Source organism: Aspergillus pseudotamarii (genome assembly GCF_009193445.1).
Source record: "Aspergillus pseudotamarii strain CBS 117625 unplaced genomic scaffold BDV38scaffold_2, whole genome shotgun sequence".
Taxonomy (NCBI): Eukaryota; Fungi; Ascomycota; class Eurotiomycetes; order Eurotiales; family Aspergillaceae; genus Aspergillus; species Aspergillus pseudotamarii.
In genome coordinates, this window is record NW_022475016.1 from 285,419 (window position 1) to 312,700 (window position 27,282).

General features: G+C 49.1%; 9 protein-coding genes across 9 annotated transcripts; 5 read left to right on the forward strand and 4 right to left on the reverse strand.

Annotated features, from left to right (window-relative positions):
* Positions 1–166: 166 nt before the first annotated feature.
* BDV38DRAFT_277239 (uncharacterized protein) lies at positions 167–1,511 on the reverse strand (the record flags this gene model as incomplete). Its single annotated transcript, XM_032058440.1, has 3 exons — positions 167–672; positions 761–1,133; positions 1,440–1,511. 3 exons carry the CDS (start codon positions 1,509–1,511, stop codon positions 167–169), a joined length of 951 nt encoding a protein of 316 aa, XP_031919277.1.
* A 1,839-nt stretch (positions 1,512–3,350) lies between these two features.
* On the forward strand, positions 3,351–4,981 carry BDV38DRAFT_291949 (uncharacterized protein; the record flags this gene model as incomplete). Its single annotated transcript, XM_032061889.1, has 4 exons — positions 3,351–3,467; positions 3,521–3,674; positions 3,738–4,132; positions 4,186–4,981. The coding sequence occupies 4 exons, from the start codon at positions 3,351–3,353 to the stop codon at positions 4,699–4,701; spliced, it is 1,182 nt and encodes a 393-aa protein (XP_031919278.1). The 3' UTR covers positions 4,702–4,981.
* Positions 4,982–6,341: 1,360 nt separating this feature from the next.
* Positions 6,342–11,437, forward strand: BDV38DRAFT_267214 (uncharacterized protein; the record flags this gene model as incomplete). The annotated part of the gene is made up of 6 exons (XM_032056545.1): positions 6,342–7,299; positions 7,356–8,936; positions 9,881–10,068; positions 10,122–10,333; positions 10,401–11,076; positions 11,135–11,437. The coding sequence occupies 6 exons, from the start codon at positions 6,342–6,344 to the stop codon at positions 11,435–11,437; spliced, it is 3,918 nt and encodes a 1,305-aa protein (XP_031919279.1).
* An 879-nt stretch (positions 11,438–12,316) lies between these two features.
* Positions 12,317–15,849, reverse strand: BDV38DRAFT_232976 (uncharacterized protein). Its single transcript, XM_032053103.1, has 2 exons — positions 15,230–15,849; positions 12,317–15,121 (listed from the first exon to the last, which is right to left on the reverse strand). Exons 1-2 carry the CDS (start codon positions 15,494–15,496, stop codon positions 13,055–13,057), a joined length of 2,334 nt encoding a protein of 777 aa, XP_031919280.1. The 5' UTR covers positions 15,497–15,849; the 3' UTR covers positions 12,317–13,054.
* Positions 15,850–16,417: 568 nt separating this feature from the next.
* BDV38DRAFT_277245 (uncharacterized protein) lies at positions 16,418–17,162 on the forward strand (the record flags this gene model as incomplete). Its single annotated transcript, XM_032058441.1, has 2 exons — positions 16,418–16,550; positions 16,678–17,162. 2 exons carry the CDS (start codon positions 16,418–16,420, stop codon positions 17,160–17,162), a joined length of 618 nt encoding a protein of 205 aa, XP_031919281.1.
* Positions 17,163–17,195: 33 nt separating this feature from the next.
* Positions 17,196–20,638, reverse strand: BDV38DRAFT_63116 (exocyst subunit SEC5). The gene is made up of 2 exons (XM_032063670.1): positions 18,083–20,638; positions 17,196–18,029 (listed from the first exon to the last, which is right to left on the reverse strand). The coding sequence occupies exons 1-2, from the start codon at positions 20,459–20,461 to the stop codon at positions 17,301–17,303; spliced, it is 3,108 nt and encodes a 1,035-aa protein (XP_031919282.1). The 5' UTR covers positions 20,462–20,638; the 3' UTR covers positions 17,196–17,300.
* BDV38DRAFT_63065 (isocitrate dehydrogenase (NAD(+)) IDH2) lies at positions 20,467–22,599 on the forward strand. Its single transcript, XM_032063669.1, has 6 exons — positions 20,467–21,022; positions 21,091–21,156; positions 21,325–21,411; positions 21,475–21,597; positions 21,657–22,376; positions 22,439–22,599. Exons 1-6 carry the CDS (start codon positions 20,933–20,935, stop codon positions 22,508–22,510), a joined length of 1,158 nt encoding a protein of 385 aa, XP_031919283.1. The 5' UTR covers positions 20,467–20,932; the 3' UTR covers positions 22,511–22,599.
* Positions 22,600–22,819: 220 nt separating this feature from the next.
* Positions 22,820–24,180, reverse strand: BDV38DRAFT_63217 (uncharacterized protein). The gene is made up of 4 exons (XM_032063671.1): positions 23,775–24,180; positions 23,563–23,708; positions 23,308–23,500; positions 22,820–23,240 (listed from the first exon to the last, which is right to left on the reverse strand). Exons 1-4 carry the CDS (start codon positions 23,953–23,955, stop codon positions 22,891–22,893), a joined length of 870 nt encoding a protein of 289 aa, XP_031919284.1. The 5' UTR covers positions 23,956–24,180; the 3' UTR covers positions 22,820–22,890.
* A 54-nt stretch (positions 24,181–24,234) lies between these two features.
* On the forward strand, positions 24,235–27,166 carry BDV38DRAFT_277249 (tubulin gamma complex associated family protein; the record flags this gene model as incomplete). The annotated part of the gene is made up of 2 exons (XM_032058442.1): positions 24,235–24,355; positions 24,420–27,166. 2 exons carry the CDS (start codon positions 24,235–24,237, stop codon positions 27,164–27,166), a joined length of 2,868 nt encoding a protein of 955 aa, XP_031919285.1.
* Positions 27,167–27,282: the final 116 nt, after the last annotated feature.

The window sequence follows — 27,282 nt, forward strand, 5'->3', positions numbered from 1 at the left end:
GATGCACCTTAGAATATATTTATTAGGCAGCCCCGAGGCACTGGGCTTGGCCAACAACACATCTAGGTTTTCCTGGGTCCCATTTCCCAATCATGACACTATCGTTTTCAATTATTTTTCACATTCTCTCATATCTTGCGTTCGACGCAGAGGACGAACCTCATCTTCAGTACCGAATCCACACCTCCGGTATCTGCGGAATTAGCTCCCCATATCGGATCCGCATCTCCTTCAGTGCAGAGGGTATATTCTCGCCGCCCCCAGGACAGCCATCACGGGCAACTCGGTCAATATTCGGGCTTCCCCGAGTGGTAGTAAGAATCTGGAGGAAGCCGCCATCCATTGCGGAAACGCCATTCTCCCGTAGTGAGTATAACCCTAGCAAAAGGCTAAGAAGACCAACAAAGAGGGTGAGGGAGTAAGGCAGGATGATGTTCAATGGTTGAGAAAGCGAGTATACGTTGACCATGATATTGTCTGTTAGATTAACCTTCGTGCTCCAGAGATTCTTGAAGGGGATAATCGACACGGTGATATTACCCAATAGGGTATTGAGGAGGCTCTCATTTACCGAGAATTGTTTGTTTCTCATGTCTGTAAGGGACAGGTTGGATAGACTAGTTCCCGTGAAGGAGTGCAGTATCGGCACATCATTAGGGTCAGGGCTTTGGACTGGAAGCAGTGTTAGTTACATGTACTTTCACCCCCAACCGAAGGCTTTTCAATGAGTTCCTCATCAAATAGGATGGCAGTTGCTTACTAAAGTCATCGCCCTGAAGATCTGTATATAGATCACAATACTCGAAGCCATCTTTATCTGGGGTAGTGGGATCTCCTTCGCTCCATGCTGTTATATTCAAGGAACGTGAAAGGAAATCTGCCATTGGTTCAATAAGCAAAAATAGGGTTGCATTAAGGAAGAAAGGTGTCGTTGAAGAGTTGAAACGGTAATCGTTTGGAATCGATAGGGCGTTCCTCATCAGTAGGGCATTTCCAATGTCATTCAAGGTATGGACAGAGGTAGGGTCCATGGACACTGTGAAGAATGGTACATTGTTTCGGTAGACAGTCTGAACTGTGTACTCGGCACCAGAGGGAACACGGTCCAAACGATGCTCAAGGATATTGAGCCTCTAATGTTCGGTCGTGAATTCTGCAGGCCCAATGTACGCGTTTGTATTCAGCTTTTTAACACCTAATCTGCCGTTGGGTTGGAACATGCTGATCTGGCGGTCGATTGACCTGGGTAGGGAGGGAGAGGGGAGTATTTGCTGTCTTGATCAGGTGCGATCCTGAAAATATCCTGACCATCTTCCTCCGAGTATGAAAATGAGGCCAGTGACCTGTCCGCTATAGCCGAAAATTTCATGTCACCAAGCTTTATCGGCAAATTCATTGGGTTAGATATACGATGACGGCATGAGACGATGGACACGTACGTCTGCTGCATTGAATGTGGGCACTGAAACATTGACCACAGTATGTTCGCGGAAGGATGGAGTAACTGTCATCGCGTTAGGCGGGAAACTCATAGCAATGGATGTACACCATATGATGATTGCTATCAGAATGGGAGGCCACGCTTTCTGCAAGATGACTTTATGTTGGACAAATGTCAAACTCGAGCGCATGGAGAAACAGCTGCTCAATTATAGAGATCTTGAGCGGCGTCGAGCGAAGGACGCGCCACAGGTATTGTGTGAAGGAAAGACCCAAGCTGAAACGAAGCAACAGTCCCACAGCACTGGCCAATATTACCGAGATAGTTGTAGAAGTAAGTCTGAGGAACTGGAGACGATCGACCATCCACTGGCTTGCCTTTCAGATATGCGAAAAAAATACCATGGATGACGGCAATCGCACAGGCTAGGTGATCCATTAAAAATTGAAAAGCGCATTAGAATGGCTATAGACTGTACCAAAGACATATGATAGAACCATCCAAGTCGGTGTCTTCCAGCCGATTGTCCAACTGCATGTTTGAGGATCAGCATTCTGTTCCTCTGTCGTCCCTTGGTCCCTGATTTGTTCAGCAAATGCATGATCCGGGCCCCATTCGTGTAAGAACAAGCTCCATTGAAGCCGGCATATCGAGCGAGAGCATGGCTATGAGGGTTTTAAAAGCGTTATATCAAAAATTTTAATCAACATGATCTGTAGGGGCTGAGTGAGGGGAAGGGCCATTAGTCTGTCCGAGGTTGACTTATCTGTTTGTGAAGGACTGCAATACAAAGCTGAAATAACAGGGTTAGCCTTGTCATCCATTCGTTTAGTTTCTGCTTTGGCACTTACACCCACCTGAGCTTGATCCTGTTGATAATTGCTCTTGAACCGTGGTTCACTTTCATCGGTGCTACTAAATATATCGAGGTAGACTTCTGATCGCTACTCCTGGGCTATTCCTGCTTATCAACGAATGATTACAGAATACTGACCCACGCCAGGGTATTCACTCACTCTAGAGCTTTTTGGACACGAGCTATCAAAGAGACTCCATATATTCATTGGATCCTAGGGTTTTGATACATTATCGTTGTAATCCAATGCTTCCCGTTAGTGGGTTAACGCCGTCTCACTTTATATGCCCTTTGGGTACGTTTGATCTTAGCTCAAGCAGAAGAAAGTCACTGGTATTTACTAAACTTAACGATAACTGAAGAAAGGAATCTCACTCTGATAAGGAGGTGTAGATTTCTTTCAGCCTTCAGAAACTTGCTCATGTCGTGGTGAAGGGGATGCATATATGAGAGGCAATTTTGATTTTTAGAAAGGCGCCAACAAAAGATATGTTAGTTCACTCGAACGTGTCTGCCCAGCTCTGATTACCGAGAACAAGGAGTTGAATTCCAACTCACTGTATCTTGAATACTACTACCATGAGACACGACGTGAGAGTGGGCCGAGGTTCGGATTTCTCCGTACTATAGTCGATGATTCGAGACATTGAGAACTACCTAGTACACACTGCGTAAATAATAGACCGTGTCCATACTAAAGTAAACTACTGTGTGCGCATATGACTGACTTGAAAAAGAATCTCATTTTGACTGGGTGGTGGTCGGTCTAGAACGTCGTACTATGGCAAAAGAATAAATGAACACTACAATTTAATTTATTTATTAAATTTAGCTTGGCAACAGGCTCATGAAATGACATACAGCGCCAAGCCAACCTGTGGAACCAACCATTGAATAGAAAGTTGCTGATGTGCTCCCATGCTAGGTATTTTGCCTAGTATACTCAAAAGCACTAAGCGATGTAACCTTGTCTGAGTCATTTACTATCGTTATCTTGCCTTTTAAGTCCGTGTTTCTGGATCGAAATCGAGCAAAAGTTCCATCCTAATTGCCATGGATTTCCACCCTAGCGAGCGTCCATCCGAGGGCGATCTCTTCGAGTTCGAACGATGGGATCGAGGTTATGACGCGGAAGATATATGCTGCGTTATTTGTGGTGCCCCAAGCTTTGTAAGCTCTTTTTCAGTTTCCCCCAAAGCAATAACCCACTTATAAAGGTAAAGGTAGTAGTAGAGGAAGTGCGAAATCGGAATCTTGAGAGATACAAGTGGTTTGTACCGCAGGCCATTCGAGCTGAGAATTATCACTATGAAACGGATTGGGATATTGCGAGCCTGGCAAATCACGATCTGCCGCTAGAAGTACTCGGGACAGATGGTGGGTTACTCTTCCATCTCTAGCACGAAAGCCATTAGTCTGCTTCCTGACTCCCAAGAATAGAGATTGAAATCTATGGTGTGCATTATGGAGAGCGGTTGTCAAGATTAGAACCTAGGCCTTACGGGGAGCACTCATCAAAATTAGTACACGATCGATATACGGAGTACCCGTATGTAACGGTACATTCAGAATGCCTTGATATGATGCGACGTCTGGTAGAGTATCGCCAGGTTCTTCTAAACGTTGGAGTGACGGCTGGTCCAAAACATCCTACAACCCTCAGCCAGTTCTATGAAGTGTTTGAACAGCGATTAACCAGGGTGTGGGATGGGTATCCCTTCGGGCTCAAGGGTGCTCCCTTACCCCGTCGTGTAGTTGAACCGCACTGGTACTATTTTCGGGATACCAATCTTTTTCACAATGTGGCGTGGGCCTTTGGGGAGCGAAAAGTCTATGTAAGTTCTGCATAAGTATAGCCAATCGTGCTTCACTAACAACCTACCACTAGGAGTACGAAATGGCACCATTTCCTATCCCAGGGCTTACCCAGGAAATTCTTTCATATCTACGGCCTCTTCCGCCGTCCTCGCAAGGAAAACCCAAATTATCTCTTGCACTGGAGGCACTACCCACCGAGATCCAAGACATGATCTATAATAACCTACACCCTTTCGTCAATCCCGGCTCGACAAGCACCCGTTCCTTACCGTCAAGTCTGTGGCGTGACATGCTCTTTAACCGGCAGATTCTGCCATGGCTCTGGGATTTAGATATCTCCGCCTTACAGAGCTACCCTGTGACACCTGATGCGGGCAGCGTTCTGACATATGAGGCAGAAGATGTTTGGGATTGGGAGCGTCTTGTTCGCACCCTTGCACAAGTGGAGGTGTTTGAGCCGGGAAACCCTTTACAGCATGCTCCGCTCCGTTTGCGAAATCGTCGGCGCATCTGGAGGCTACTAGAAGAGGCCGAAGATGAAGATATTGAGGAATGGCTCGATATTCATGTGTATAAGAGAAAATGACATGGATATAGGGAGATAGTAGTAAACCAAGTTGTTTAGCCGAGGTTCAGTAGCTACGGGGCATGGCCTGAATACAACACTGCCCCATTAAGAACTAAAAAGTTTGGTTAGGGAATAAAATCCAGAGCAAGTATTCTTGATCCCGCTAGTCATAGTTACTAACATGGTATGAGTCTACTTCGGCTATGTGGATTACGATATACTAACGCATACATTTGGAAAAGATCTATTTTGACGCCAGCAACGTCACATTGCTCCGGATAGGGGCTTTGAGATTTCCATTCTAACCATGATTGAACGCCTTTCACGGGATAGAAAATCTAAAGGATAGAAACAAACCCAAGCAAGCTAACATGACCATCAATCTCCGAGGTGGTGGCTTAACGCTCCCAACCTCCTCGTCTAGTCCCTGAAACTAGCCCATAATAGAATTTTTCTTAGCCTACTAAGGGAGGCAAATCAGTGCGCTCGACCCCCCTAACAAGAGACTCGATCAAGCATTAATCAATTATGATCGGATAAATCGGATGGTCCGCTTAACTGTAAATCCTTTAGCTGGCTCGAACCGAGACCCTCTCTATATTCTTGGCGGACATGGCATAGTACCCCGTCAGCAACCATATCGACAATGACAATGTTGTATTTACATTAGGTATAGGTGACGCCTACGAGGGTATTGAAGCCATGAATCGTGTGGTCAGCGTGACCCCCAATCGAAAGTAGTACAAGCTACAGTTCAGTGACAGTAGAAACGATCCTTTGGAGAAAGAAAAAAATAAGAAAAAAAACCTAAGAGAAGCAACAGCAAAGAACTTCCAAGTATTTGCCCGCACACGCCTTGAGACTAGAAAGCGCTAGCATGAGATCGTGTTCTTTGGGCGTTGAGTCTTTTATAAACGATGTCACAGTGCTTAGCTGGATAGCTCTTAGTGCTTTTCACTAAGAGTCATAGTTCCTGTACAATCTCCTTGTAAATTACTATCAATCTCACTACCTATTGGGATCTGGTCTACATACCCTTGTCCTCTATTTTGTTGAGAGCTAACTAACCACAATTCCGGTTACATCGCTTCCAATGTAGAGGTAGTATCCCTCGGCATCCAGTATAGCAGCTTCGTGAGTAACGAGGGTTGGAGGATCAGAAATAACATAAATACTCCCCATTGTATCGCCTCGACGATGAAAGACAACAAGATATGCCAGCTGCTCAGGAATAACACATCCTGGCAGCTAAGAGATTGTTGTTTCACCTCTCGCAGGTAACCCTCGTCCGTTCGTTTTATCTTGATTTCTTTTCTATAATTCCCATGGCGCCTTCCTACCGGGGAAGTTCTACCATCAGAGGTAGTTTCAATCTTTACCTAACTTTCTTTTTGTGTGCAATTTCTATTTTCTCTGGCACTACTTTCGCTTATTCATGGCTCCCTCCACGAAGGCTGAACAACCCAAAGCCCACGCCTACACAAAGTGACAACGTGACGGCTTTGACTGCAGTATCAACAGCTACCATAGAATACTCGTCAGCCGTCGCGATAGAGTCGAAAGTGTCCTATCAGCTATCGCAATTAGCTACCGTCCCGGCCATCCCTCTTCCGACGGACCTTCCATATTATGATATCCTGAATCAAGTCGTGGGCCTCATGCCCCCGCTTCAGACTGGTAGCGTACAGAACAACAGTGTCCAGATGTTGGCGGCTATGAGGGATAATCTAAGATCAAGTGAGAACTCGACCACGGGACAACTCCACGAGCGTGCAGCCGGGCTCAAGGTCATGATTGTCGGCGACTCCATATCTCAGGGCCGAGAGGGAGACTTTACGTGGCGGTATCGGATATGGGAGTGGTTTCAGTCTCAAGGAGTTGCTGTAGACTTTGTTGGGCCTTATACAGGCACGGTACAACCTGATAAGGCAGCACCACCGTCCCCGCCAGCATTATACGGGGAACCCCAACCTACAGGCGCGGTCAAAGTTAGCGGGGGCTACGCGAAAGAAGTGTCGTTGGAATTTCCCAAAAATCATTTCGCTGTTTGGGGCCGTGCTGCTGCTGTGGATAAAGGCCTGATCAAGGAGGTCATGGCAGCTCACCCAGCAGATTTGGTGCTGCTATTACTGGGCTTTAATGATATGGGGTGGTTCTACAGTGATTCGATGGGAACTTTGGACAGTGTTCATACGTTGATCAGCAATGCTCGGGCTGCAAATCCAAAGATCAAGTTTGCCATTGCTAATGTACCACAGCGGAGTTTCATTGGTGGCCGTGAGGATCTTCCTGTTAGCACCAATATATACAACTCTCTACTGCGCGATACTATTCCCAAATGGAGCACCACAGCCTCTCCCATCCATCTTGTTGAGCTGGAAGAGAACTACAACTGTCAACCTAGTTCATGTCCAGTGGGTTCCGATGGACTTCATCCAAACGCGATGGGTGAATACCAGATTGCTCGCGCCTTCTCGCAAACCCTAGTGAAGGATTTCAGGATCGGGTCAGCCGCACTGAGTATACCCAATGATGTTCCTGCCAGGTCCTTACCGGTACCTAGCAATTTCAAGGTATTCACTAGTCCTGGTGGCGTAACTGCAACATGGGATCCAGGTAAGCCACTTTGCAACTAAGTCCGGGGGATCCATTTGCTGATTGACGATATCTAGTCTATGGTGCGTATAACTACGACATTCGATCCAAGATCAAGGGAGGTATCCCGAATTTCTCCTCAGGCAGCGTATCCTCCAATCGATGGGATGCTACTTGGCCGATAGAGGGCTGGGAGTATGAGGCTCAGGTTCGCGCCAGTGCTGGGGACACTATCAAGGGCGACTGGACCACTACTCTAACCGCAACAGCCCATCCCCAGACAGCGGAAGCCCCTCAGAACGTGATTGTTAGCGCTACCGCGACTGGTTTCGATATATCCTGGGATCCACCCACAGGTTCTTACAGTGACTCTGTCATCGAATATAACGTTCTTTACTGGGACAAGGACGCCGAATGTGATTTTATTACCGGAGCCGCGTTCACAGGCACTTCAGCCCACATAGATAGCCTAGTTGCAGGGCACCGTTACTTTGTGGCCGTTGAGACCTGGAATGCCGCTGGACAGGGCTTTCCAGCTGTGATTCGAAGTGTTATTCCTGGCGCTGGCACTCCACCGCCCCCAACGGACCTGAAGATCATTGCAGCAGATCAAACCACAGTCCATCTTACGTGGGATAACCTCTCTGCTGCGGCGGGCTACCGGCTTTGGTTACGCAATGTAAATGCCACAGGTAGTAAGCTTGAGGCATTGAACTACACGGTGGAAGCTGCTTGTAGCGATCAATACTATCTGTTTCCCGGTACATGGAACTATGAGTGGTGTGTTAGCGCTTTCAATGGAAATGCGGAGTCTGCCAAAGGGAAATGTGTCCTCGCCCCATCCCCGGACGAAGACGGTGGTGCGGCACCAACCTGCCCACCCGCTCCTCAATGGTGTCCGAATGGTGGTGGCGTCGGAGGTGGCAGTGGTGGAGGAGGAGGCTCCGGAGGCGGTGGTGATGGCGGTGGTGGCAGCAGCAGCGGTGGTACTACGGAAGAGCCATGGCCGGTAGTCACCAATGGTCAATGTAAAGGTCCAGATTGTACGAACGGCCAATGTACGGGGCTTCTTTGCGCTTCCTTTGGCTGCAGTGGATCAGGCTGCTTGAATGGCGTCTGTACTGCCTTTGGGCAATGTACTGTCCATGGATGTCTTGGATCCGGATGCAGAGATGGTGTCTGTGTGGCGAACGACTGCATCACGGCCGGCTGCGTGGGGGATAACTGCGGAGAAGATGGAAAGTGTACTGGCGACCGTTGTATTGGTCTGGGCTGTTCTGGATCCGATTGTGGAAAGGATGGTATCTGCACCGGTCCGGATTGTTGGGAAGGGACATGCAGTGGTAGCGGATGTGCCAACGGGATTTGCTCCGGTAGCAAATGTTCGAGCTATGATGGCTGTGTCGGCAAGGACTGCAACAACGGTTCTTGCAAGGGAGATGACTGCAGCAGCTGCTCGGGCTCGGACTGTCGTGATGGCGACTGCACCGGCGACAACTGCATCGGATGTACGGGGCCTGACTGTCATAACGGCCAATGCACTGGCTCGAACTGCTACGGCTGCACGGGTCGGGGCTGCCATCATGGGAGCTGTAGGGGAGAGCATTGCAGCAGCTGTGTAGGATCAGATTGTGTCGTTTCTAATGGCAAGAGCGGTTGTAAGGGAAAGCATTGCACCAGTTGCACAGGTCTCGGTTGTTCCTGCTTCGGATTGAGCTGTGGCTGCAGTGGTTCGGGATGCAGCGGCTGTACTGGTCTCGGGTGTAGCTGCACCGGGTTGTTCTGCGGTTGTACAGGTCCTACATGCACTAGCTGCCGGGGTCTGGGCTGCATGTGCAGTGAGGCTGGCGGTTGCAGCGGTGGAGAGGAAGGAGGTGGAGGCGGCGACGACGATGGGTCGACACCAACCGATCCGTCGTGCAGCATCAAAGAGACGGCCACTATCTGCGCTGAATATTGTACTGTGACGACCAACGCAGCTGCCACGACAACAACCTCTTGCACGTCGACCACTTGCATGCCAACCGTGGGCTGCAGTGTGACTGGGACAACAACTTCGACAATTACCTCGACGAGCAGCGCTGATTGTCCCTTCGTGACGGACCCTGTCGCCGGCGAGAACCCATCTGGCAAATGCAGACCATGTGCCTGGGCCTTTGACGCAGTTTCCGATCTAGATACTGAAGGAAACCTGAGATTTCGAGACGGCTTTCAACCTGACTATGCTACTATTACAGCGCGGGCCGTCGCCCCTACTCTTGCTGGTCTGGAGAAGAGGGCCCCTGCGGTGACTGTTACTAGCCTTGGGGGTTGCAAGTTCACACCAGGGGCATCTGTTACCATCCCAGCCTACAAGGGGCCACAGAACTATATCAAGTCGGCCATCGGTGGAGAACTTCCTGCCTCCCTCTCCATGTCCAGATGGTACAGCAAGACGACCGTTGACTGCGCGCCCACAACCACCATGATATCCGATGAGCAGATACAGCCTTTCCTGGGGAATAATCTCCAGTCACCGACTATCGAACATTGCTGTAAATATCCTTCCAACATCTCAGATAAGTACTTGAGAGGCACTAGAATTTCGGCTAATGGCTCACAGATGAACTGAACTGGATGGACGGATTCTGGACGTATCTGTTTACAGAACAACACTACTCCTGCGACAACTTCAACCGACTCATGTTCGACGGTTGCAACAAACTTCAGCCTGTTTATGATGATCTGCCGGGCGACAGCCATTGGGACTTTATTGGTATAACCCAAGAGCTAAATAAGTTTAAGGCAATGGTACGTTAGAGTTTCCGGTGTTTAGCGATTCTGCTCACACGATACGATGGCAGATAGGGGGTGACTATAAAGCGCATGTTGTCAAGCAAAGCGAGAATGCTCGCAATAAAATTATACTGGAAAAGAAACCGTGGAGGGCTTCAGAGGCAATAATAAAGGCCCGAATGGGGGTTCTAGAAAAAATCGTTCTTGCATGCGATATATGGACATCAAGCGACATCTTCGGACCACTTGATTCAACAAATTATAGGATATACTCCAGTTTGTATGTGATCTCCCGATCTTTGGATGACGTGCCTTAGCTGAGACACAATATTAATCATTTCTCTTAGGAAGGGCCTTGATGCTGATCTAGCGGCCACATATAGATATTGGATGACAGATGTCAGGATTTCCGGGCAGATGGGGGCAGGCAGCCAAGAAGTTGCACACTTGATCGCATCTATTGAGGACGGACTCAACATCGCGACTGCCAAGGCATTGGAAACAGCAGATGGAGCGGATCGTCTGAGTGAATACCGCCAAGCTTTGCAGGCTATACGTGAGAGATACCACCTTGACGGCACCGGGAACGTGTGCAACAAGCCTATCAATCTGAATTGGGATAGGGATACTACAGGTGGCGGCGACCCGAGACCTCCTCCCCCTACCCGCCGAGATTCGTGTCCATTCCCAATCACGACCAAGGACCCTACCAATCCTACTAGCACATCTACTGCTCCGACAAAGACTACCACATCTTTATCTATTCCAACAGCGACCAAATCCAGCGATCCAATTTACTGCTTCAATGAGCACAACGATGGCTCCTACGTGCCATTCAAAGTCACCGGGGCAAAGGCAGCGATGGAAGCACTTTGCTATAACGGCAACTCTTTGAAGCCTGGAGGACCTCCGTACACGTATGTATACAGCGATCCTTCTGGAACCAACGTGATTGGATCTGTTCAATGGGCTCCCGATCAGTCTGGCTGCAAGCCCGAGAAGGAAGTCGAGATGAAAATACACGTATGTGCCCTTGTTCCCCCCATGTTATTTACAGCACCAATCAGACCTTTATAAATAGTGCGAAACTGCGATGGAGCATTGCTTCTCCAAATGTAGAAATCCTACCGAGGGCTATGGTGGTGCTTTTGTGGAAAATCAAGGGTTTGGTTGCATTCAGTGGATGCTTTACGCGCAGAAGAGCAACACGCAGTGCAGCTGCAACGAAAATGGGTGTACACCTGATAGCCCTGCATGCTGTGCTAATGGGTCCTGTGGTACGAGTAAATCGTTGATGTCGGCGGAGATGAAGTTGATCCCGCTGGGTGAGGTGGATCCTGCGCTGAGCCTAAGCTTGAACACGAAGAGTACAGAGGACGATTGAACGCTTGATATTGGTCCACGATATCAAGACGTGGCAGTCGTGCTCTGTGTTATGTCTCACTAACAACGACAATATGTTCTATTCTTTCTATACTCATGTATTCATATCATTATTGTCAGCTGAAGCCTGCCTCCTGGTAACAGGGTTGAGGAGACAACACCTCTCCAGTCCACCCAAGGGGTATGTCTACGAGTAGCATCTAGCGAATTACTTTCACATAGCCTACAACTCTACGGGTATCATAGTAAATCTCGCTTATATATCATGAGAGAATAATGCGTTCAACCTCCCATTTTGGGAAAGAGAGAGAACGAGTATATACTATATCATATGTAGAGCCACGAGGCTTAATTTTAATTGTCATCATAGTCTGTCTTCCAATTTCACCAAGTCTCCCTGTCTCTTCAGTCAAATGATTATACCAACATATGAATCTCTTACTGACCATGACATCAGGAGCTGGACAACTCTCCCCGAGCTGATAAGCAAGTCGTGCGAGCCCATCTTCTATGATGAGTCTAGCATGGCATCAGTACACATAGACGAATGGAGAGGTTGAACTAAGCACAACAAGGACTGACTCTGGATACTATAGAGCTACATATTTACAATGCGGTTCCTTACCTTCATCTAGGCGTCTGCTTCTTCTACGTTGCGCATCTTCTTCTTTATGAGTGCCCGGATTATAATCTACAGCTACTTGCCAATCGTCCCTTACAATGTTGTTGCCTCTGGATATCTTTACTTCGAAAATACTTCTTTCTGTGACTGTCTTTGTCAATATGTGATGGGAGACATGAAGAGCAGGAGTAAAGAAGTATGGGATATCATAGAATGGTTAGAAATGAAATTATTCAACGAAGTCCGGTGACTTGGTAGGGGAAACATGTCCTTACAAGTGAGCAAAGGACTCACATTTAACGTCTTATGGAAATATATCATCTAGCTTAGGGCTTTTTGCTGCGCACTGAGCTGTAGCCTGTGATATAAAGTCCTCACCGAGCAAGGTCTTGACTACTGTCACTCAAGAGGAGATAATCCAAATGAGGGAATTCTAGGTCAAGAAACCCCGATACGGATAGATACGTACATATTTCAGAAGCACTTTCTGTCAATGTATATGCGTATGTGTTATTCTGTTTAAAGCATATATTTAACCTAAGTAACCAACCTCCACACAACCAGAACAAAACACGTTAGAAAAACACGCGATACTCGAAAGACAGATGGCCTTCTCCGGTAGTCGAACTGAACTCTGCACGCCTTGACAAAACAAATGAATCAGTAAAAGAGAGGAGACTTCCTGGACTCCGAAGCATCGTTGATGCCGTGAATTCAATAATCGAGAACTTGGGTATTAAATGTACGTATGTCATGCGCCCTTGGCTGGCCCGTGTAGATTTGTGGAAAACGGGAGGCGATTGTGTTCATGTCCAGAAGATGAGCCTGCACCTTGAATGTCAGTTAGGCAGCGTGTATCCTGCATCGTGGTAACAAGTCAACGAGAAAAAGAAATAGAAAAAAAAGAAAGGCTAAATAAGACGATGTATACTGATGGAAATGTGGAGCGGCCTAGGTGGATTGTGTCGATGGGCGGTTTGGCAATCTTGGGTGGCTTTAATTGATGCCCGACGAATTATGCTTTTGTACATCTAACCCTCTCAGGCGTTTGGCGAGTAGGCTTTCGCCAGCTTCAGAGCCGCTCACGGGACTAAATGGATAGCCACCGTATCCAAGGTCCCCTTTGGTGAGTTTACTATACGTTCCACTACCAGTTTGATAGGTTTCGGCTGCATCGTAGTTATGCAGGGGAAGCACTTCTTCCCTTAGGGACGGAATGGGTCGGAAAGGATGAGGAGCTCGCTGCGCTGAGCGGACATCCTTCAAATTACTAGAGACGGCCTGCGCTTCAATGGCTGGCATTGGTGTTGCAGGCTGGCCCTCTCGTCCACACGGGGAAGGGAGATCGGGCAATGAAGCTGGAACGGATCCTTGATCAGCAGCCGGTCTTCGGCATCCCCTATCCGTTGCTAGCTTCGTATTCAAGTGCGTCTGATTGACATCACGAGCAGGCTTATACGGCATATATCGGGGCTCCGGATGCTGAATCTCATTCCGGAGTCTTTCTTTGCCGTCAGGAACTCGATTAGCAAAAACAATACGGATGCTTGAGTGTAGATAGAAACGGCCCTTGGACGGACAGCATATGTTCAAATGTATCAGATACCTCAGGATGGGCTTGTCCTTTGGATCCTCCGATGAGTTCAAGGACGCCTCTGGACGATCAGTCCCGTAGTTCTTCCGCGCAGTCAACGGCATATCAATGACAGGACCCGCTGAATAGCTTCTCTGCCGAATAAATGTCTTGGTTCCAGGTTCCATGTCACTGAGATCATATGGAATCAAAAATAATTTTACAGCTGTCTTGTTCGGGTTCTTAATTATCACTTGGAGCTGGCCCTGTTGAGGTATTCGATAGCAACCCCCTGGCGGACATCTGGGCGACTCGGCCCTTCTGTGTCTCTTCTCTCGTCTGCGGAGAGAATCTTGGTCATTGGCCCTCGGCGGTGGTGGATTGTCTGTCATTTCACCGCGGGCACCTGCGGGACTTTGATGATGCCTGCGACGTCGACTTGAAGCTGCTGTGTCCTTTGGAAGGGAGTTTTCCAAGTCTATCAAGCCAACATAAGGACTAGGGTTATCGTCTGAAATCGAGCGGCCGCTACCCGAAGTGGGATAGCTGTAGAAAACTGCCGGAAACGGAATTGTGACGTGGGGCGGGCACTTGAGATTCGCTTTACATTTTCCTTTCCCTAAAACCCCTATTTGCGCTGTGAAATCGAGTGGCTTTGATGGATTCATCGACATTCTCCCACGTAGAATAGATTCTTCATAGGATCCAACCAATGGTGCATGCGGTCTGGAAGATTTTTCCGACGCAAGTGAGGGCCTCCTGGTTCTGGGGGATGGACTTTGTACCGAAGACGCCAATTGAAGAGTATACGCCGAGTTTAAAGACCGGCGAGGATTACGATGGTGGAACGGGAGCGGCGCATTCCATTTCCCGGGGGAATGGCTGGACTGGAAATTGAACGCTTCTCGATGGGTTGTGGGCGACGATTGAAGGTGCCGGAAAGACTCTGGCGGTAGCGTACGACGACGGCTGGCCCTCTCCAAGGGATCAAGCTGCTCAGATAAATCGGTTCTGACAGAAAAATCTAAATCGGTATTATTCGCCTGGTATACAAGAGGGCTTGTCGGCGCCTTTAGGACGTAGCTAGAGGAGAAGGAGCCCACGGACGGTGCCCGCGAGCGGGATGGTGGCCTTGCGTTTTCATTAAACACATTAACTGTGATAGATGGCGGTCTCTCGGGCGATACAAAAACGGGAGCCGTGAACCAGGGAGCAGTTGGGGAAGAGCCCAGAAGGGGGAAATGTGAGCCGGACTCAAGTCCGGGTAGCGGTGACTGCGGCAATGGTTGCGGATCTTGACGGGCCCCTTCTCGAAAGTCGCCAGAATGCAGTGCTGACCGAGGGCGTTCGATATCAGCTGGAGAACCTAATTCTTGACCGTTTGTACCCGGGCTATCACTAGGAATGCCTTGCTCAATAAATTCAGCTTTCATGTCGGACGTCTTGTCCGGCGTGCGGGAGATGGAATGGCCAGCATTTGAATCTCCATACTATATCATAACCCATGTGAGCAAATGCGCATGCCGCAAGAATATAGTTTTCTTCTCATTCTTTTTTTCTGAAGGGTTTTGCCTTTCTAGAGGAGAGATTATACATACCAGCCTATGCGCCCAAGCCGAGGTATCGGCGCTCTTGATGTAATGAATCAATTCCTCTCGGTCGCAGGTACGCCGATCTGATGGACTGCAATCCGATAGAGATGTCTCACCAGGGAAACTAATACGCCTTCCCGGGGATTTCAGCTCTCCATGATGACGGCCCAACGAGGAGGCCCCAACTTGACGCTCATCTTCTCTTATCGGGGGGTGGTCATCCGACCATAGGTCATAGAACCGCTGACGATCTGGATCCTGGAATATGGGCATGATCACCGGGGGTTAGTTAGTATTGACTGGAAATATAAAAAGCTATACATCCCAATGAAAGATAGTTAGGCCGACGGGAAGGTACAAGGACGCATGAGGGAAGTAACGAAGGTATAAACAGAAAGGATGTTGGGGGTCGAAGTGGCGGTCTTTGTCAGGAGTAGACTTGAGGTATGACGGGGATCGGTCTATGGACGGAACTGAAGTAAGGTGATGCGACGTGGGTGAGCTAAAGTTTGTTAGTTGGGGAGGGAATTTGGGTGAACTATTTCAATGACGAGAGTATAATTGAGTCATGAGGCGCCTGAAACGACATGGGGTGGGCGTTTTGGTCCACCGCGAACAAATCCGTTGGCTTCGGTTTTTTTTTTTTTTTTTTTCTTGGGTGGAGGGGAATGGGATTAAATTGCAATGGGATCACTGAAATTTCCCCAATCCACGGGTAACGTTACCGTTTTATTACCATTATGGATCTTACTTTTCCCTTATCGCAATCCATCTCTTAACAAAGTAAGTCATGAATGTATCATTGTATGAACTAAGATCCTAAGGTACCCATACTGTTTTTTTTTTTTTCTCTTCTTCTGTCTCTTTAAAACACCCGGAAGTAGATCATTGTGTCATTACAACATTTACCACTTTCATCTTTCCCCCTCCGTGACACCTCATATGCGCCCACCCTCGTCCTGCGTGAAACTATTGATAGTCGGAACATTCTGCACGGGGAAAACGAAAGTCTACACTGCCTAGAGATTTTATCTCTGTCCGCCATCCTCCCTCGTACGCTGCAACTGAATCACTTGCCACGTCAATTGTTGCCCAACAAGATCCAAAACTAAGTAGATTATTCAAAACAGTCCAACTACCTAGCCCAAGGTCCCTACCGACTAAGGAAGAAAAGAAAACCCAAGTTCGTCCATCATGTCAGCCAAGCGCTCCCGAGATATCGATGCAAAGTCCGAAGAACAACGCACAACTGAACCGCCAGTAAAGAAGAAGAAGGGATTCTCTGTGGGACCTGCAAACCTGCCTGATGGTACCTATCGCCGCAAAAGTATGGTCTTTTTTTTTTTTTTAACATTTTTTCATTTTTCATTTGTCTCCCTTCGTCTATCTTTTTTATGGACTAAAGTTTTAAAACGGCCTTGCAAGGTCCTCTTGCTAACCTCGACCCACTCTAGCCCAGAAAATCAAAGCCGACCTTATCCAGAAGGCCAAAGTTAAAAAGGCCTACGCCAAAGTGAGAGCCGAAGAGCTCGCTGCTGCCCCCCGCAAGTCAGTCTACGAATTAGCGGAGGAAAATGCTGGGAAGGATGATAATGCGCCAGAGGCAGAACCTGCCTCGCTGGAGCTGCACCCAGACCGACAGGCGATGCTAGATCAGCCAGCGCCTGAGACCCGCCCCCGCCCCGAGCGAGCTAGAAATCAAGATGGCGAAGGTCGCCGGAAGCGGAAGCCCAAGCAGTCCGCTTTTGCGAAAGAGATGGAGCTTGCGGAGAAGCGCAGACAGGAGGCGCAAAAGCGACAGGAGGAGCGTGAATTTAGACAAAAGGATCGCGAGGCAATGGCTAGGGCTAGACGGCCGGACCAGCATGGAAAGAGGAGATTAGGTCGCGAAAGTAATGTGTTGCTGAGCCGGGTGCAACGGATGGTAGGCCAGACGTAGGAGAGGGGACCTATTCAAATGGGACATGATGCTGGTTGAAAAGTGTTAAAAAAATGATACCCACTGGATCTTGTTTACGTTCGTTGATTGCACCTCTGGTGTGTGGATTGCCAATGTTCAATTATCTACCATTAAGTACTATGCCGGTGTCTTAGGCTCCGTCCGGCTTCTTTGCTTCCTAAAGCAGGCAAACTCTCCTTTAGTTCTCTCCCTCAATCGTTTCAACGTTCCCCGCATTTCGCCAAGCTCTGACTGAAGACGAGCCCGGGCTTCGTGTGTGGTTCGGCGGTCGAGTTCCACGTAGATCTGGCTCTGCACAGTAGAGGCTTCGTCTGTAGAAAATTGCGACATGGTCTGTGCAATGAACTCAGTATCGAGAGTGGCTTGCATCAAAGCCGCCAAGGTATACGACGACCGAGAGCTGAAAGCCGTTAAGAGAGATGAAGAGACCTTCGTCAACAAGTGCGTGAGAATGATGGTCAGCAAAGGTGGCTGACCCGCTGGAGACGACCGATTAGTTGCCGCCGATGAACTGGAAGGAATGGTCGTCGAGATCTCCGTATGGACGAGCACAAGAGTCAGCATTGCGCTGTACACATACGGCCGGACTTGTTCGGGGCGAGGGACGGTCGGCTCCCAATCCGGGGCAGTAATGCCATCAACAATTGTTGTATTCAATTTGTTGATGGTGGGTTTAGTGTATGACTGGAACAAGCGGTCGTCAATCTGATTGAGTACGTCGCGAACAGTATTGGCTTCCTCAGTCAACCTGACGGAAAATGAAGTTTCAAAGTTCGCCACGAGCTGAGGGACGAGATCGGCTTGGAATGATTTGATATTCGACAAAGTGAGGAGGATGCGAACATTCTATAACCACGATTAGTTGACATGGAAGCATTCGAAATTCATGAGAGACCTACCCTATTTCGGGCATCGACCGCATCCGCGATGAAAAGCGCTGTGGATGAATCAGAGAGACTACTCGTCGCAGGCTCCGCTAGCACCCATTCACTGTCCTCTTGAGGAAGGGTGGGATGTTCCGCATTCTCGACCAAGCCGCTGAGGGCCTTGTAAATACTGGACACAAACTGCGTGCGCACCATCTGTAGAAGCTTCGCAGGAGGTTGTGTGACAACATCTACATCAGCCGATTTTACCATGGCCTCCGAAATGTAAAGGATCTTCTGCATTCCACTGAGAATTGCGTTCTCAAAAGCCACAAACAAACCGGGCATCTTGGTCAAATCCTTTTTCTCCGGATCCCTCGTCCAGTCCTCCAACATCTTGCAAACTTCTGCATCTTTGCCCCAGGCGTAGCATGCTGCGCGAACGGAACGTTCACGAGTGACGCTCACAAGTGACTTGAGGAGGTCATAAGCGTTGTCTGTACTTCGTACAGGGGCCAATGCAGCCATTTCACTGGCTGCTCTGCCAATGAGGACGAGGAATTGGCCGAGGTAGTGGATGCCGCTAAGGGAATTGGAAAAGGGAGGCCAAAATGCAAAGTCCTCCCAAGCTTCGCCACGCTTTGGGGTGGGAAATGGCATATTCTTGGGATCTAGCTTGAAACGGGACTCGGTGGGAGTAATTCCTCCGCTCATCGGACTCTTGGGGCTTGGTGGTGGTATTGGAGAGGTGAGGATAGTAACATCCTCCACTGGAGGGTCGGCGAACAGCGACAGAATGCTTTCACGAATTAGATTAATTAATTCGACAACGCCCTTCTGCAGCTCACTGGCGTCATTAGGGGAGAGCCGGTGATGCTTACGACTCTCCCCTTCGAATCCGGTTGGGAGAAGCTTCTGTTTGCTACCCTCGATAAAGGATTGTGCCGCTTCCCAGAAATCAAAGACTTCACCCAGAAGGCCTCCCTGTGACGAGAGCAGTCTATTTAAGTAAGTATGTACACATTCCCAGAGTTCGATGACCTGGTCAGTGTCAAGCGTCGCTGGAGTACTTGCTGCACCATCACGGGGAGCGAGTCGGAGATAGGATGCCAGTGCTTGAGGCGTCGGCTTCTCGCCAGAAGCGAGCCTGCGCCTGAGTATCTCTAATTCTGTCTTGCCGCGTTCGCAAAAAGTTGTAATTCTCGTTTTCAAGTACTCATAGCGGCCAAGAAGCCAGACCCATATGGGGTTATCCTCGACACCCAATTCCAGCAGAGCGCCAATTAGTTCCATATGTTCCTCAACTGGACCTGAAGCTGTCACCGTCGTCGAGGTGATAGGTGACTCACTCAAGCGCCTCCAAAGATCATGCTTGAATGCTTGTATTTGCTGGTCAACATCCAACCACATCCTCCCCATTGCTAAAATCATGTGAGTCTCCTCGTCTGTCAACGGCCGGCTTTTGCTCGTCGCCGTATCGGCAATAATCCTGGCCTCCTTCGCGAGCGTCCTTGCCCTGGTGTACTGCTCGAAAACAGAATCATAGTCTCTCTGCTTGATGGACTTCGCAAGGAGACCGCCTATTTCATAGACATCCCGGTGTTTCTCCATAGTTTCGACAACTGATTTTAGAACCTGTTCTCTTTCACGGCCACCTAACGCAGGGCCCCAGACTTCTTCAGCTTTGACAGAGGCTTCTAGAAGTGGACCGCGGATGCCCTTCATGCCGTATTCACTTTCCTTTGTCAGAGCATTCTTCCCAGGCCCCGAGTCTGTAATCGTCGCGGAAGTTATGCTCTGTCTGCCCGACGAGAGGTTCCGGAAATGTCCTGACCTGCGGCGAGCTTGAGAGACCGATAAGTTTTGCGTCTTCCCTTGGTTCCTCATCTCTGTGTATACACTATCAATTGTTGCTTTAGCTCTAACAAATCGCTCAAAGTTCGCCTCGACAAGTACTTTCAGCGAAGCTGACTTCTGATCGATCGAGTGTGAGAGAAATTCTAATCCATTGAGTAGTGATCTAATCGACGCATCGGAGTGAGCCTGCGAAAGGAACAGAGCTGGGGAAAATGAAGTAGATGAGAGCAAAAATCTATTTCGCAAGCGACTCTCTTCTTCTACAGACAGCCCCCTCTTCTTCAAGATCTTGAGGACGCTATCGCCTGTCCCGAGCGGATCCGGCTCGTCCATTTGGACAATGTTTTCCCGACCATTGTTTCCTTTGAATGACCCTAGGTTGACGCCTTTCTGGCGGCTGTTACTGCGCTCGAGAGCAAAGTACCGGGATCGCCGCGAACCAGTGCGGGTAAGTGCCTCATCCTCCGAATGATCGCTTTCGTCTAGCTCTGCAGGCCACTCCTCAGGAAAAGCCGAAGGGAGACTATAGTAGTTTGCGATATCTGCGTCGGCCATTGTTGCAAGGTGTCCGCGCGCTTAGTCTAGGAGAGGGCAGGTGACCGATCAACCGCCGGGGGGGGAACGATCCAGGAGGCCACATGCAGGTAGGCACGTAGCCGCACAGGTGGGGAAATCTCGGGCGCCAGACTATAAGTTAGGTTTAGGGAAGTTTTGGGGAAAATTACAATGAAATAATAAAGACAATGAACGAGGTGTGGTGACCCCGTGACCGTCCCGTCAGTTGTTATCTGATCTAGGGAAAGGACACCAAGTGGATTCTGGGCAGCCAAACACGGAATCCCAGGCCATGCCGGTCGGTCGGCAGCGGCGGTGCCGAGAGAGGTCAAGATTGGCCTGAGGAACCTTCTCTCACTTCCCGCACAGAGCAACCCGCCGCCGCCTTTCTTCTTTCTCTCCTTCCCATCCTTCATATACTCTCCTCTCCAAACCTGTGTTGTTTGTCGCTGACCCCGGGGACCTGTCACAATGTTTGCCGCTAGAAACTTCGCTCTCCCCGCCCGCCAATGCTTGCGGAGCACTCGTGTCTCCCCGAGCATTGCTTCGCCCTTTTCGCAGGTATACCAAGTCCACTCCCATCTTCGGCTCAACTGTCAATTCTTGCGTAGCTAACCTAGTTTACCTAGCTCCGTGGCTATGCCGCTGCTGCCGACGAGCGTGTCGCTAAGTTCAAGGGCCAGAAGGACACCGATGTATGTTGCGCCCCGAAGCCTCCGAATTTTTTTTTCTGTCTCGGATCTTTTCTTCCCTTAGTCCGGCGTCTCCCGCCAGAAATCTTTTGGATGATCGATCTATACACAGTCTAGAACTAAATTTCATGCCTCCGAACAACCCTTCTGATGGAAATGTTATCTTTATAGGGAAAGTACATGGTCACTCTGATTGAAGGTGATGGCATTGGTCCTGAGATCTCGCAATCCGTCAAGGACATCTTCGCTGCCGCAAACGTAATGTTTCTTCCCTCCAGGCCGCTTGTAAAATCTAAGACGTGCTACTAAATCTATTTACAGGCCCCCGTCAAGTGGGAGCCAGTCGATGTTACTCCTATCCTGAAGGATGGAAAGACCGCAATTCCCGACGAAGCCATTGAGAGTGTGAAGAGGAACTATGTCGCCCTCAAGGGGCCCCTTGCTGTATGTCAACGCTTTCATGCATCATGGTGATCTTTTGCTGAGCCGAAAAAAATTTTTAGACCCCCGTTGGCAAGGGACACGTTTCTCTGAACCTTACTCTCCGCCGTACCTTCAACCTTTTCGCCAACGTGCGTCCTTGCCGCTCCGTTGCTGGCTACGAGACCCCCTACGACAACGTCGATACCGTCCTGATCCGTGAGAACACCGAGGGTGAATACTCTGGTATTGAGCACGTCGTCGTCGATGGTGTCGTGCAGAGCATTAAGCTCATCACCAAGGAGGCCTCTGAGAGAGTCCTGCGCTTTGCCTTCCAATATGCTCGTTCCATCAACAAGAAGAAGGTCCGCGTCGTGCACAAGGCTACCATCATGAAGATGTCGGATGGTCTATTCTTGAACCTCGCCCGTGATATTGCCAAGGAGTTCCCCGATATCGAATTCGACGCAGAGCTGCTGGACAACTCTTGCCTCAAGATCGTCACTGACCCCACTCCTTACAACGACAAGGTTCTTGTCATGCCTAACCTGTACGGTGACATTCTGTCCGATATGTGCGCCGGTCTGATCGGTGGTCTTGGTCTCACTCCCTCCGGTAACATCGGTAACGAGTGCTCCATCTTCGAGGCTGTTCACGGCTCTGCCCCCGACATTGCCGGTAAGGGCCTCGCTAACCCCACTGCTCTGCTTCTGAGCAGTATCATGATGCTGCAGCACATGGGTCTTGGCGAGCATGCTGCTCGTATCCAGAAGGCCACTTTCGATACCCTTGCCGAGGGAAAGGTAAGCTGATCTGGATACTGACCCCTGTTCGCTAGTGTACCACAATTGCTAACGTTATATAGACTCTCACCGGTGACTTGGGCGGCAAGGCCAAGACCCACGAGTACGCTGAGGCCATCATGAAGCGTCTGTAAGGGATTCGGTTCGCACCATGTACTATTTCCCTTGATTATCTCCTTTTAGCCTGTGAATGACTAGAACAAATGTAGTGACCTATTTATACGTACAATGTATTTATTTAGATGCCATTTACCTTGCAAGATGCCTCAGTCTCTTCATCGTAATCTTGACCCCATCAATTGGCACAAACACTTAAGTGACCGAAACATGTTTTATGAAGAGAGCATCGCGTTCCGTTGACTGTCCGCCAACCGAAACCGATTCCAATGAAATTTTCAAGTAGACCGAATGTGATGATAAATTTACTATATGTGAATGTAAAAGAAACGCCTGCCCTGAGTCCTCCAAAGGTATCAAAGTTCAAATCATCATGAAATAAAAGTACACATTAAATCTACCGTCGTCGACCGCCTCGTCTAGTTCCTGTGCCACTACTTCTCTTCTCCTTTTGTTTTGTTCGTGTTGTCTGGGCTCGTGTGCTTCGTGCTGTTGGAGAGCCTCCCGTATCCTCTTCGGCTTCTTCGTCACCTTCGCTGTCGTCTTTCGCCGCGTCCGAACCTTCTTCGTCCGCTTCTTCGTTCGCTGCAGCATCCTCAGAGTCACCTTCTTCTTCCCCCGTGCCCGAACTCCTCCTCGGGGCCTCGATTTCTACCTGTAGCCGGGAAGATCGAGCGCCTCGTGCCGATTGGCGACCTCCACGACCAGACTTCCTACCTCTTGACGGCGCCGGAGAGGATCGAGGTTCTAAATGCGTACAGGAGTCAGAAACTAGGCAGAACTCGGAAAGAAACCAAGAATCAGTAAGACGCACCATCTGTGTCCGCTACAGTGCTACCTCGCCTAGATTCGGCGTGGGCACTATGAACGGGCGAAGCGGAACCTTCCATTGCTAATCTCCTCTCGAACATCAACTCGCCGTATTCATCTTCAGGAAGCTCAAATGGACAGTAAAGCTCTTTCAAGCCATCTACATCATCAGAAGTATCTGTTATTAAGGAATCCTCCTACATGGCAAAGTGCAAATGTTAGCAATCCATGACTAACATAAACAGCCGTCATTACCTACCCGCTCATCGAGTGCTGGAAGGTTATACAAGGTCCCCAATTTTTTCCAGATCCCAGGTATCCGTGTATGTTCCGCGTGGACAGGTGCATAGCCTTGACTTTTCATGAACTCGGAGATAGCGATCATACGGAAGTGTTTGTGCATTCCTTCGACGGGACAAACTGGTTAGCAGAAGTTGGCTTGTTGGAGTGGCACTAGGAGTAGCTACGAACCAACCGGCTTCCATTTGATTATACCCTTCAGTAGCGCCGTCTCCTGTTCATCCGTCCATGGGTCCGTCACCGGGTCGTAATCCGTGTTAGGCTGAGCTGCGCTATCACTGGCGGGGGTGTTCACGGATGGTTGCGCGGCTTCGGATTGAGCGGTAAGCTTAGGCTTCTTCCTGGGAGGCATATTGACCGTTGTGCATAACAATCTCCTATTCTGTAATATTCGATGACGTTCAGGATCCTCTGTATTAGAGCGCGACACACGTGGGGAGCTGGTGTAGACTGCGTCACGACAAATTCATTCTGCTTCGGATTCCCAAACAAGCGGTGGTCCAAGCGTGACCTGGGGGGACGCTAGTACACTTTAAGGCTAGCGAGGCGTGATTTCGCGCCGCCAACGCGTCGTCAGCTGATAAGGATTTGTTTCTATGGCGTCAGTCTTTGGCGCTGACCGTGTCATACGATGGAGCAAGAAGATTATGATACGGACCCATTCTCTAGTGAGGATCTGTGGAGGCTATCGAAGTTTACTCTACAGTCACTGCAACCACTAGAAACTCTACCCTGGAACGAAGAGTTGCCAGGTGCGTATCATTGTTGGGACGTTTATCCGTCCTTTCATGAATACTAACCATACGGTTTTACCAGATTTGACGGGGGGTTTCTTCAGAAGCCCTTTGGAATTAATCAATGATGATTGTTTTGGATCACGCCAGTTGAATCTTTTCGAAACCGATGTATTCGATTCAGACTTGGTACCGGAATCAACAACCGATGCATCAAGCGAAACTTATGCCGAACCAAGCATTGCACGCTCGGAAACCGGAGATGGGTCAGAGAATATCTGGGCGTTGGATAGCTTGGATGTCAATGTTGATGGCAAGGGATTATTGAAGACGTGGGAGAATTGTCAAAACCGATTGTACCATGAGCCCGCATCCGCATATTTTAGTGAATCGGGGGCTAGAGGATTCGATGCAGCGTTGGCAAATCAGGCTGCAGTGAACGGGCTCGGGAAACCAGGCCGTGTGACTCGAAATGCTGTCTTTTTCCGGTCCCTGTTCCGGCTTGGTCTTGGTTGGAGCTCATTGTTTTTCCGATATAACAGGGAACACCAAATGTTCGAGCGAGCATTTGATGGCATTCGCCTCTCGGGTGTTAGTGTCGCTGCGCTTAATGGTTTGACTGATGAGATGATCCGATGCGGCACGGATATGCAGCGGGTGCGAAACTTCGTTGGCAAAGCTCCATCGAAGTCAACTAAACTCTCGGCCCTTTCTACACTTTCGAGCGCCGTTGCCGTCGTCATTTACACCGCTGAAAAGAGGCTTCTCAGGTATGCTGACAATATAGTGTCCCTCATCCAGGTTAGAGCCCTGTTTCAACGATGCGGTGAATTAGCTAGTGTTTTGGCAGACCTGGTCGAAGCTGTTGAGGGGGCCGTGTCTGATGCCCAGATATTCTCCGTCGTGCTTGAAAAGGCCGCCCATTTCTCCCAAACCTTTGGCCATATGGAGGATCTCTTCCGCGAGATTGTTATCCGGACAGTGTATCCGTTTCTTGAGCATGTGGAGACTTGGGTTGGCCTCCGCTTGGAGGCGTCGACATTGAAGGAGCTGGCGGCAAACGGCAGAAGCTTTGTGGCTTTAGAGCACTCAGAAGATAATCCGAGGAAAACATCCTCTCAATCAATAAGGTTTGACTACAGATATAACCCCGCCGAGATGCCAACATTCATTCCTGCAGATCAAGCAGAGTTAATCTTCGAAAGTGGGCGAAGCCTGCGCCTGCTTAAACGATTCCATCCGCAACATCCAATTGCGAGTGACGGAATTTGCAACGGCGATGTCCCCAGGCTCAGCTGTGCTAGCACATGGACAGATATTGAAAGGATACAACAAAAAGCAAAGACCTACGAAAACAGGCTTCGGTCTGAAATTCTCAGATATAACCGTGGTGGTCCCTCTGAAATGAGAAATTTGATACTCAATTCCCAACCTCCTGCTCATATTGAGGCAAGTAGTACACTTAAAGATACTTTCGATTTATTTGACATTGATGACGCGCAAAACATGACTGGATTACTCGCAACCCAATCCTCTATAGAGAAAGACGAGCTCTCCCGATTGATCGACCAAGGGAACGACAAGGATCTTGGAGTGCCTGAGGATCATAAGTGTAACTTCGGCCCAGAATTAGCCTCTGCTCTCTATCTGTCTCTTGCACCACTTCTTTCGTCCCAGGCATTGTTGATTGATTTCTCTTGTCTTCACCTGCTGTTCAAGGAGCACAAGGTCCGGTATCACCTATCTCTGCAATGGCGGTTCCAGCTTCTTGGGGATGGTTTCTTCACCTCGCGCTTGTCGCACGCTCTCTTTGACCCGGACATGCAGAGCGGCGAGCGAAAGTCCGGTGTTGTCCGTAGTAGCGTCCACACTGGTTTACGGTTAGGGAGCCGTGACACTTGGCCTCCTGCAAGCTCGGAGTTGCGATTGGTGCTCATTGGGCTCCTGAGTGAGTGTCACGGCTTCGATGATCGCTCAGATAGCTCAACGGGTAATGAGTCCCGCAAGGAGAGGGAGCTTCCTGGCGGCCTCAGTTTCTCAATTCGAGAGTTGACTGATGAAGAGACTGCCAAATGCAAGGATCCTAACGCAATCGAGGCTTTGGATTTTCTACGTCTCCAGTACAAACCATCAGACGTCCTGGAAGCTATCATTACGTCGCGATCGCTTAACAAATATGACCGTCTTTTCAAGCATCTGCTTCGACTCCTCCGAATGGTTTCGGTCGTCAAAGGTCTCATTCGTGATTCTACGGGGAGAGACTCCCTATCTGGAGACCCTCGAAACATGTACCAGAAATTTCGCATTGATTGCCAACATTTCGTACTTGCATTGAGTGACTATTGCTTTCATGTCGGCATTGGCTCGACTTGGCAGCAGTTCCAAGATAGCCTGGCTAAGATTGAACTTTGCCTCGACCGCGGTGATGTCGATGGCACGATAGAAGCAGCACATTCTGTCCCTAGACTTAGAGATTATCATGAAGATGTTCTCGATCAAATGCTTTTTGCGCTTTTCCTGAGCAAAAGACATGCTGATGCAGCGAAGTTGCTGGAAAGTATCTTTGGTACGATTTTAACATTTGCTCCATTGTCGAGGATGGATGGAGCAAGCGGCGTGCGACACGAAAGTGAGGCTATTGCCTATCAGCTCTATGCCACTTTCCGGAAACAAACATCCCATTTTGTGAACTATCTGCGCAACTTAGATGGCGTGAAGGCATCTTCAAAGTCTTTCGGCAGGTCCGGCACGACTTTTGCATCGAGAGAAGCGCCTACAAGTGTATTTGACCACCTCCTCGCGCGCTTGGATATGAGAAAATATTACTGAGAATGAAAAACAAGCTCCACCACACTAGCTCTTCTTGGAGTTTTATATTAAACAGTATTTCCGGCTCGTTGTAATATTGTTTGTCTACCGTGCTAATATATTAAAGACGTTGGTAC